The sequence below is a fragment of the Penicillium atrosanguineum genome, assembly GCF_028827265.1.
Source record: "Penicillium atrosanguineum strain IBT 20685 chromosome Unknown utg000007l_segment0_segment0, whole genome shotgun sequence".
Taxonomy (NCBI): Eukaryota; Fungi; Ascomycota; class Eurotiomycetes; order Eurotiales; family Aspergillaceae; genus Penicillium; species Penicillium atrosanguineum.
In genome coordinates, this window is record NW_026623139.1 from 122495 (window position 1) to 133284 (window position 10790).

At 51.9% G+C, this 10790-nt stretch overlaps 5 protein-coding genes across 5 annotated transcripts; 2 read left to right on the forward strand and 3 right to left on the reverse strand.

The window, feature by feature from the left end:
* Nucleotides 1-40: 40 nt before the first annotated feature.
* N7443_008235 (putative kinesin family protein (KinA)) lies at nt 41-3049 on the reverse strand (the record flags this gene model as incomplete). Its single annotated transcript, XM_056888291.1, has 5 exons — nt 41-275; nt 333-2758; nt 2818-2912; nt 2969-2994; nt 3045-3049. 5 exons carry the CDS (start codon nt 3047-3049, stop codon nt 41-43), a joined length of 2787 nt encoding a protein of 928 aa, XP_056737593.1.
* Nucleotides 3050-3650: 601 nt separating this feature from the next.
* On the reverse strand, nt 3651-4413 carry ubc2 (E2 ubiquitin-conjugating protein RAD6; the record flags this gene model as incomplete). The annotated part of the gene is made up of 4 exons (XM_056888292.1): nt 3651-3774; nt 3830-4054; nt 4108-4172; nt 4372-4413. 4 exons carry the CDS (start codon nt 4411-4413, stop codon nt 3651-3653), a joined length of 456 nt encoding a protein of 151 aa, XP_056737594.1.
* Nucleotides 4414-4810: 397 nt separating this feature from the next.
* On the forward strand, nt 4811-6246 carry N7443_008237 (thiolase family protein; the record flags this gene model as incomplete). Its single annotated transcript, XM_056888293.1, has 3 exons — nt 4811-4963; nt 5034-5978; nt 6046-6246. The coding sequence occupies 3 exons, from the start codon at nt 4811-4813 to the stop codon at nt 6244-6246; spliced, it is 1299 nt and encodes a 432-aa protein (XP_056737595.1).
* Nucleotides 6247-6674: 428 nt separating this feature from the next.
* Nucleotides 6675-9030, forward strand: N7443_008238 (uncharacterized protein; the record flags this gene model as incomplete). The annotated part of the gene is made up of 5 exons (XM_056888294.1): nt 6675-6782; nt 6831-7751; nt 7804-7990; nt 8040-8789; nt 8843-9030. 5 exons carry the CDS (start codon nt 6675-6677, stop codon nt 9028-9030), a joined length of 2154 nt encoding a protein of 717 aa, XP_056737596.1.
* Nucleotides 9031-9123: 93 nt separating this feature from the next.
* N7443_008239 (chitobiosyldiphosphodolichol beta-1,4 mannosyltransferase) lies at nt 9124-10586 on the reverse strand (the record flags this gene model as incomplete). Its single annotated transcript, XM_056888295.1, has 3 exons — nt 9124-10065; nt 10118-10314; nt 10373-10586. 3 exons carry the CDS (start codon nt 10584-10586, stop codon nt 9124-9126), a joined length of 1353 nt encoding a protein of 450 aa, XP_056737597.1.
* Between the last annotated feature and the right edge of the window lie 204 nt (nt 10587-10790).

Genomic DNA, 10790 nt, shown 5'->3' on the forward strand with positions numbered 1-10790 from the left:
CATCGCCACGGACGAGCATTCTTCTGGGGGCTTCGTGGGATCATTTGCGGTCAAAGAACCAGCTCGTGCGCTTGCCCGACGCCTCTTGCGATTGCACCCCCGCGACGTTTGCATTCGTCGGCCCGTCCGAGCTACCCCCGCCTCGAAGCGGCTTCGCGATGCGGGATCCGCCGAAGCTGAAACTCCCATTGCTGTCCATGGTGGGAAGGCCCCGGGTAGAGCCCTGCTTCGCGGCCTCCAAGCGCTCTTTCACAGCTGTAAGCTGGGCCTCAAATCTAATAAAATGGTCAGCATCAGTCAAATGTGATTCAGTGTGTACACGAAGATCCTACCGGTGGTTGGCTTGAGTCAACTTCTCCTGGCTCTCCTGAAGCAAGCTCTCAAGGCTGGCAATGCGCTCGTTTCGTGCAATGAGCTTTCGCTCAGCGATGGCAACCTCCTTCTTCAGACTGCTGTTCTGTTCGACCAATTGCCGCTGGACGTGCGTCAATTGCTCCAAATTGCGTTCCAAGAAAGCCATCTTCTTCTGTTGAGCCCGGTTGTTTGATGATCGAAGTACGTTGTTGTACTGCTCGCGAGCATCGTCCAGGGAAATTTCCAATTCAACAACCCGTTCACAGCGGTTCTGCAAATCACGCATCAAAGACTTCTTCATTGCGTCGAACTCGGCGATCTGCTGCTGCAGAGTCTTGCTCGCGGCGCCATTGGTCGAGGTCCGAGACTCGGTGTCAACGAGGGATTTGCGCAGCTTCGACAATTCCTCGTCTTTCTGGGTGATGTGAGTCCGGAGCTCCTCGACTGCTGCAGTTTCGGTTTCCTTCCTCTCAATAAAGGCCTTCTCCAGCCGCTCACGGATTTCTTCCACGTCATTTTCGCCCAGGTTGCGCGTCAAGAGAGCTTCGTATTCCCGTTGAACGTTATCCAGTTTATTCTCCAGATCGACCCGGCGGCTGTCCTGCAGCTCACCAAACTCGCCCCGGTCATTCATCGTCAACTCAGCCTGTCGGATAAATCCTTGTGTCTCCAGCAGATTCGTGCGGAGATCAAGAATGTCATCGGGTGCGATGATTTCTCCTGCCGCGCTGACTTCGTGCAGGGCATCAACCCGAGCGATCAAATCTTGCAGCTTGCGTTCGTTATCGGAAAACACGTCGTCGCCGAGGTCGAAGCCGGCCATCATCTTAGCCATCTTCTCAGCCTTTTTCTTCTCCTTTTCGTCGAGAGCAGCGGTGGTTTCCTTGGCCTTCATACGGACGTCGAGGAGCTGTTGTTTCACCTCGTCCAGCTCGCCCGTGAGCTCTGAGTTGGCCTCCCGCAGACCGTCCATGGTGATAGCTGCCTCCTTACTCTCATATGAGACCTTCTCCAGCTGCATCCGCAGCTCGTTAACTTCGGTCTCCAAGCGCTCGTTATCCTTGCCTGACCGTCCAGCATTCTCCTTCATCGACTTGAGCTCCTCACGGACTTCTCGGAGACTGCGCTCCACATTGCCGATGTGAGTTTCTTTTTCGGCAAGAGAATCCTGCAGTTCATTCTCCCGGCGAAGGAATTCCTCCCGCTCGTCCTTCTCCAGCACCAGGCTGGGTGTACTCGAACGGTCTCCTACGCGAGAGTCTGGACGTGGGGTTTCAGAACGAGCGGTTTCCTGGAGGCGTGACGGAGTCCCAGGTCGAGGAGCCCGAGCCTCCGCTTTCATGGCATTGGCAATCTCATTGCCACGTGCTGGAGTCCATAGATCCTTGGGAACGTTGTCACCACCACGCCACTGGTTGACCTCGCTCTCCAGAGCGGAAATATAGGATTCGAAACTTGTCACTTGGCTTTGGGCCTTTCGCAAGAGCTGTTTCATCTCGGCTGGGCTGAGTTCTGCGTTGACCTTTGCCTTGTTCTTGATGGATTTGGCTCGGACACCGAAACGCAAAGTCGAGATAGTTTCCGCATCGTTGTAGCTACTAGGCGAACAATTGATGATCAGGGTGGTTCGGGAATTACCACCCAAGGATTCCTGCAGGATTCGGGTGAGTTTTGAGTCGCGATACGGGATATGACTCGATTTGCCATCGGTGAGCGCGTTGATGACCATACCAAGAGCACTCAAACTCTTGTTGATCTTCTTGGCTTCCTCCAGAGTCTGTCCACTGGCTCCTGTCTTGCCGACCTTCTCACTACCAGCCAAATCGACAAGGAAGAGTTGACCGCTCTTGGCCGATCCAGTTTCAACGTTCTTCTGGCTGACAGTAATGACGAAGATGGAGTGGGAGCGAGATGACTCCTGGTTCATGTTGGTCGCAGCCACAGCGCGTGCATTTCCACCTCGACGCATCACTTCGTAGACCTCCTGGACGCTCGAGACATAGACTTCCAATAACCCTTTGACGTAGACTCCGCGAGCCTTCTCTTCGTGCACGGGCAAATTGTCATTTTGCGGCACCAATAGATCGCGAATCTTCTCCATGTAGATCTCCATATAGCTGACTCGCACGGTGTATTCGATGTTGCTTGGGCTAGTAAGGATGCTGGCAAAGATTTGCTCAACGATGCGCGGAATGACACCCTTGCCCACGTCGTCATCAATATCGGATCCCATCATGGTATACGACTTTCCGGCACCAGTCTGACCGTATGCGAATACCGTTCCGTTATAACCGTTGAGAATATCGTCGACAGTCGGCCGGATTGAGAAATTGAAGATGTCGTCCTGCGCAGTATTCATGGGGAATACACGGTCGAAGGTAAAGGCACCGACGCCCTCATTGGACTGTCCACATGCCCATTAGCATCTTTTTCCCCGCAGCCTCCTGAGGTGTTCGAGCTCACCAGGATGTTACATGAGTCCTCGCTTTCGAACCCGACTATCGGTTTGCCTCCGGAGGCTAATTCAATCTTGTTTTGGGGACGAAATCGAGCGACCACTGTACGCGTTAGGGGGTTAGCTGTCGTCTGGTCTGATCTCCCACGTTGTGCGTACCCTTAATGGTGTTCGACCCGGCGGACCTGTAAAGCAAAGTTAGTCGTAGTCCAACGCGTTAGTCAAGAGTACTTACGCCATCTTCGCGGTTCACCGGCTTTCTCTCACGGGGAAGAAATGGACCCCAAGGAGGGGCAGACAAATCCCGGGGGTGTATTTCACTATTGGCCTGGAGAATCCAGGGTCCAGGGTCTCAGGGATGTAAATTCCACGTGCGGAGAAAAGAAAAGAAAAAGAAAAGAAATATCAACAAATGGCCCGAGTATACGGGGGTGCGGTCAGAAAGAGTGAAGATGGGTGGGTTTGTTGACATTCGGTTTAGGATTCTTGGCCGACCGCCCCGACTCCCGAACTCTTCAGGAGGTGCGCAGTCACCGCTCTGTGCTCTACGCTCGATGCTTTCTAAGATTTCCTCAACTTTTTCAATATAGATGTATCATTTAGGGCTAATGCAGAACAAGATGGGAATGATAGATGCACGCAAAAGGAGATATGAGAAAACCAGAAAATAAAAAATTGACGCCCAAACCCCACGCTGTGCAGATCAAACGGCCCGAAGGTTCGAAGGCGATATTTGACTCCGGTAATACCAGCTCCGGACTCGTTGCGGCCTCAACATTTGATAGAGAAGAACCATCGAAATGATGAAAAAGGGTGAAAGGGTGAAAATCCACGCGCGCAGTTAGTCCTCCCAGCTCTTTTCAACCGTCTCCCGCACCCGTTTGATGTACTCTTTGCGGTTGTCCTTGTAGAGGTTCGATGCTTCGACATTGGCCGGGGATGAGGTGTTGGGGTCGTTGAGTAAACTGGAGAGCATGGTCAGTCTATGTCGGGCGTTGAGTAGCCTCGGGGGTACACTACCTCTGAATACTTGTCAAGATGGCAGCCACATCATATGTTGGGCTCCAGCGGTTTTGGAGGATATCGAGGCAGAGCTCGCCGGTTCCATACACATTAGGATGAAACATTTGGCTGATGAACTTGACACCGGGTGGCTTGTTGGGGTATTGTTCTTCGAAATTCATCACCAGACGGAATGTTCCATCTTCGAACGGTGTGTCGGCCGGGCCGATAATGACGGCATTCCTAGCAGCTCATCAGTCGATTGATCATTTAGATCGCCGGCCATCTCCACGTACCAGGTCATAACATTGTCGGCAACGGGCGAGGCGGAAACACCAGCGGGAGGATCGGTTTGCATGCGCTACAATCAACGACGCGATTCAGTTAGTGGGGGCTCTCGACTCTTTGGAGGACCCTCGGAAACAAAGGGATTGGGGGACCACGAAGGTCCCAAAGGAGGCACTGTATATCCATTATGGCCTTGTCACCATATCCAGCAGGGGACCTGGAAAAAGCCAAAGACCAAATTCGCCCAAGTTCCTAAGTGACGCAGTACGTACCTTGAAATCCCGCATGAGACGGCGGCGGGCAGAAGTCGACATTGCGGCAGGTCCGAATAGATAGAAGCTTGAGGTGTGCAGGTAAGGCCGTTCGGCGGTCAAGATGGAGGATGAAGAAGCAACGGAGTAGACACGGAGATGCTGGAAGACTATCAGTAGAAAGCGCGCTCGAGGAGGGGAACCGGTGGAACTTTCCCAATGGAGAAACCACCTGAATCTGTTTGACTTACTCATCTGATGTCGTCATTTCTCTTTTTGGTCATGTGACTTTAAAGAGCCTCGGCCCAGGCGGTTAACGGCGGCGCGCCTGCGGGTGCTGAGCGGGTGCATTCCATACCCCGTTGCACTCGAAGTGCTCGTTGTTTTTCCACTTGGCTCTGTTCATATTCCATACACCATCTCCTGTTGTCACATTCCATCTTCTTGCTTAAAACTAATTATGATCACTACTACCGGGTTATCTGCCCGCTTCTCTAGGCGGGCTGCCATCCCCGCATTCCGCAGTCAAAGACAGTTCAGCTCCGCCCGCCCGACATTGAGAGAAATCCAGGATGCTTACATTCTGAGTGCCGCGCGAACACCCACAGCCAAGGTAACTAGCTAATTTTGGGGAATCCATGTTGCGGATTCAAAGGATGCGAGTGCTAATGCTCGATGTCTAGTTCAATGGTTCCTTCACCTCCGTTTCAGCCCCCGAGCTGGGTGCCGTTGCCATCAAGTCGGCTCTGAGCAAATCCAAGGTCCCCGTGGACAAGATCACCGATGTCTACATGGGAAATGTGCTCCAGGGATCCGTTGGCCAGGCTCCTGCTCGTCAAGCATCCATGTTTGCTGGTTTGCCGTCCACGGTCGAATCTTTGACTGTGAACAAAGTGTGCGCCTCCGGCTTGAAGGCGGTTGTCCTGGCTGCCCAGAATATTCAGCTTGGCTTGGCGGAGGCTCAAGTCGCCGGTGGTATGGAGAACATGAGCCGTGTGCCGTATTACATGTCCCGTGCCAGTCAGCTACCTCCCTTCGGTGAGATCAAGCTGGAAGACGGTCTGATCAAGGATGGTCTTTGGGATGTATACAACAAGTTCCACATGGGCATCTGCGCCGAACAAACCGCCAAGAAATATGACGTCTCGCGAGAGGACCAGGACCAGTACGCTATCCAGTCGTATGAGCGTGCCCAACAGGCCTGGAAAGAGAACAAATTCGCAGATGAAATCGCCCCTGTAACTGTCAAGAGCAAGAAGGGAGAGACTGTGATCGAGCGGGACGAGGGCTACGAGAATCTTCGTGTTGATAAATTGACTACTCTCAAGCCTGCCTTTCTGCGAGACGGGACTGGCACCGTCACTGCCGGCAATGCCTCCACTATGAACGATGGTGCTTCTGCTCTTGTTATTGGCAACAAGGAGTTGGCGCGCGAGTTTGGTGCCGGTGGTCGTGTGCTGGCCCGGATTGTGTCATCGGCGGACGCAGCCATCGACCCTGTTGACTTCCCTGTTGCTCCGGCCAAAGCCGTCCCGATTGCCCTGGAGCGCGCTGGTATCACTAAGGATCAAGTGGCCGTATGGGAGTTCAACGAGGCTTTTGCGGCAGTCATCAAGGCCAATGAGAAGGTGAGAACATGGTTTTGTGGCCAAATGCTAATGTTGACCATACTTTGCTAACCTATATTTCGCGCAGATTCTCGGCCTGGAGAACGCCAGAGTCAACATGCTCGGTGGTGCCATCTCTCTTGGCCACGCTCTTGGCAGCTCCGGCTCCCGTATCCTCGTCACCCTCCTCCACCAGCTACAGCCCGGGGAGTACGGCGTGGCTGCTATCTGCAATGGTGGTGGAGCTGCGACCGCAATGGTTGTGCAGAAACTGGACCGTGTGGATTAGACATGCGATACGATCCCAAACAATTTGATGATACCCTGGCATATGAATTCCCAATTGTATATAAATTGTGCCAGTCGTGCGCATTCAAATTGAAGCCATTTCATTCACCGGGGTTTTTTACCTGTTCAAAGACACGCAACAAAGTTTACTATTAAGATAGCGTCTTCACAACTCAAGATAGCTCTGCGCTCTAGGTAGTCAGTATGCAGGTCAACATCTATTGAATCAATATTTAAAGGTTTTGAGTCCTTGAAAGTCACAGAGAATGACGCTAGTCCCGATCGGGTAACGAGCTTCGCGCTTTGCTTCACTTCAAACTCGCCGTTTCCTCCAAGTGCGGCAACTTGTCCATATTGTTCGATTCTTCCATTCAGAGGCTCGAGCCTGATGCAGGATCTTTAAAGAAAGTCCTATTAAATTGCCGCAAAATGCTCAGCCCGGTTCAGCTGCCTATCTATCCTTGTTGCTTCGATGCCCTTGCTTGGTCTCCGGACGGCGAGCTCGCCGTGGCCGCGGGAGAGCAAATTCAGGTCTTGGTGTGTTCGATTACAACATCAGTAGGACCAAAGCTGACAGAAAGATAGACCCCAGACGTGGGAAAGTCAACATCAGCGCCCCAAAGGCAAGAAACATGGCAAATCACACGCTTCCGCGTTAATGTCTTTACCTACGCTGAATGGGCCGACATCTACCCGCAAAATCGAGATGATTTCTCAATTGGAGCAGAACAGTCGACCAGCACCATTCTTGCTATGGCGTGGTCACCGCCAGGCCTGGCTCGATTCCGGCGCAGTGTCCTAGCTGTGTTAACATCAAATCTAATCCTGTCCTTTTGGGAACCGATCGGGCCCAAGAGGCAATGGACTAGGGTTGGCATAGTGAACCATCTTTTTCACGAAAACCCATCACTTCCGACGAAAGTGGGAGGTGAAATTCTTCGCAGAGTGAATATTCGTTCATTCCAGTGGTGTGCACCTTTTAAAGTACCTGCGCCTGCCGGTGGCTCCAATTCACTTCCTGAGTCCGAGAGCCGCTGGGGTATTCATATGTTGGCTGTTGCAACGGACTTCAATGATCTGGCCCTGCTACGAGTACGTAGATCCGCTGAGATGCAAGGTTCTTCAAACCCCTACTGCGTTGAGAAGATCACGCTTTGTCCGCTGGATCAAGAAGGAGTGCAATTTCCCATGGCTGGTTCGGGTTCAATTTTGCATGGCAGGATCCAGTCACAAGTTCGTGTCTCTTCAATCTCATGTGGTCCATGGATCATGACTCCAGCTTCGCGCAAGGATGATGTTCATTCCGTCACTGCAATCCTTACCGCCGTGCATGGAACTCAACTTCGTATTTTCAAAGCTAGCGTTACTGTGCGGCGCTCGAGTGACAAAGAAGAGCACGTGCCTCGATATGAAGTTGCTGCTAAGCTGGGGGATCACCAGGTGACAGATCTTGCCTCCAAGTGGAATCATCAGCGTGTCACTGGTCCGATAGAGTGGCTTTACACGGTATGTGGCCACCTCTTGATAAAGCCTTCTTACTCAAGTTAATCAAATGCAGAATCAGGATCAAAATATTGCTCTTGCAGTTGGTATCACTGGGGGCCTCCTCACAATCTCAATGCGGCGCTCTGCGTACGACGGCACCAGCACAAAGGAAACACAAGTCCAAACTCGGAATTGGCCTTTCTATGAGCCATTCTCGGAGATTAATGATTCTCCAAAGAGACATTGGGACCCGATTACAGGTACGTCATACACTGGGTGCAGTGTCGCTCCGCCATTAACTTGTCCTAGCGATGACTACCTCACAAGATGAAGAACACGGTACTTGCACACTCCATGTCTGCACCACAGGTGGGCTAGGTGTTGCCGTCAGCCTCGACCAACTTGATTCCGATAATGACCTACAAGTACCGGCATGGAACAAGATCGTTGAAACTTCTCGAGAGCAATATGATTTGAACCGCGATCTGGGAGGACATGCCGTGGCGCGAATGTGGGGGCTGACATCTTACCGCGGCATAAATGCTGTTCTTTTCACAAAACATCCTACAGATATGATTGAATATCGGGTAGCGTCAGACGAGGACGCCACAATTGCATTTGCCTCTGATGAGGCAGGTAGCATACCGGACAAACAAGCCCTCATCGCCCCGCGGGCAGAGAATCAGGAATCACGGACGGCTCAAAGCCGACGGGAAGCAGTGACCTCTTTTCTTCTTTCTCGGGATGCCACTGCCACTATGAGTAGAGAGGACCAGAAGCTCATCTACGCAGCGGCATGTTGCGGCATCGTAGATAGACACAACTCTGCAGTTCGCTCCAAGGCTCAGAAGTTATTCGACCGCCTAGCGAAGGAGACAGGTACAGATCAGAGTGAGGAAATGGCTGCATGTGAATCCGAATCCTCCTCAATCCCGGCCAAGTCTTCGCATCAGCTTGACCAGCCTGGTGGATATCTCTTTGAGCGGTGCGAGATTTGTAAAGCGGGAATTGCGTGGATCTCGGCCACCGAGGCCCAATGCGCGAATGGTCATCTATTGGGTATGGATTATTACCGCCTTCATGTTCCGTTCCATACTAACTTGGTTTGCAAGCACGCTGTGGGCTCACCTTCCTGACTATCCAAGAGCCTGGGGTGTCGAAATACTGCTCTGGTTGCCGCACCGAGTACATGGACGAAGCGTTGGTCGCCCATGTATTCAATGGCCAGCTGTTCCAGGAACTTTTCGAGACGTTTGATACATGCCTCTACTGTGACGCTAAGTTCCAGGCTAGCATCTAGAGATGACAAAATGGACTTCGATGCCTATATGACGGCGTGATTTACAATACCCTGTTGAAGAATTTACATATTTTGATTTGTGCGTCGTCTCAACTACGTGAGCCCAAGCAATTTGCCCACAATAGGATCCCACTCATCATCCCATCGCCGGGTGCTTTCTTTTTGAGCGCCGACTCGGAGAGTTTCCAGCTTTTTATCATCACCAAAAAGCTCAATCAATCGCTCCGTCAGCTCAGTTGCACTTCCAAAGCCCAGTCCGTTGACGCCCTCTGTTACCAGTTCTGACCACGCCTCGAAGCGATTCCAGCCCACCACGGGCAGACCGGCGCCAAACATATCGACAACCTTCATTGGGAGATCGACACCACTACTACTGGTATGGAGGCTGACGCCCAATGATGCCGATGCCAGAAGTCGGGCATAGTCAGGCACAGTCAACCACGCCGTTCGCACTGTGACCTTTTGAAGCTGACCGGCAACTTCCAGGGCTGCGATTTTTTCGAGATACATTTTCTTTTGCGGGCCTTTGCCTGTAATAACAGCCAGAATTTCTGGAAGTTCAGGCTGCGCAGCAGCCAATTCCGAGTATTGCACCAATGCATCGATAAGAATGGAGAAGTCCTCGTCCGGTGTCCAGGAAGTCGAACTGACCAGCACTCGAAGCGTTCCTGCGGCCAGCGAGGAACGCACAGACTCTGTCTCAGGAAATCCATTGAGAAATTCATTCCGCTCTTGAGGATTGGTGATGGGGTGGAAATGGCTGGCTGGTCGATCGTGCAACGGCAAGATGGGGGCTTGAAGCGCGAAATCATTCTTGAGTACCAAGCCCATCGCGTCGGTTACACACAGATGTGCCGAGGTAGACTTGCAGAATGTCTTTTCATACCAGATGGACAGCTTCACGAGCGGGTGATTCTGGCCCAGTTTCAGTGCCAGAATGGAGTATCCAAAATTGTGCCAATCAATGACCAGTCTGGTTTGTCGCAGGAAGCAAGAGATGGATGCCACGGCTAGAGTAGGAATTGACGGTGGATTCTGTAACGATATTTAGAATGCAACTAGGCCCGTCTTTTATCTAGAAACCTACCTGCACTAGAAGCCAGCGCGATGGCGGGGCAGTATATGCAAGGCATTTCCATAGGTACGCGATCTGGAATAGCACCTTCAATGGACCGTAAATTGTGAATAGGAGCTTATTGCTGGTTTGAAGAATCGCGGGATGGGGACGAAGAGGAATTATTGTGATCTTTGGGTTGGAAACGACGTCGGGGTGCGGATCAGACTCTATAGCTTGGTGTAAATTTCTCCGCACTTTCGTGTCAAGTCAATTCACACGACTCACCTTTATAACCGATGATAACAACCTCCCCACCATGTTTAGCAATGCTCAAGGCATGATATTGCATGCGCGGGCTTCGACCAATGTCACCTAAGACCAGGATCTGTACGCTGGGCTTGTCTTTCGTGGCCGGGTCATATTGCGAGGGGAGGAGTAGAATCAGCACCGTAAGCGCACTGGAGAGGCAGAATGCGATGCTGATAAGGTACTCAATCATGATGGTAGATCATCACTCCGAGTTATCGTTCAAGTGAAATGACTAAGTCGAAGTTGAAGTTGACAAGTTGTAGACGCGCGGTATCGATAACGTCACGTGGAGCTACCCCCCAAGGTCCACGGCTCGTCTCTTATCTGAACTTCCTAGTGCTTAAAGGACTATCCTAGCAATGCCGATTGCTTTCCTGTCGCTTATACTCTCCGT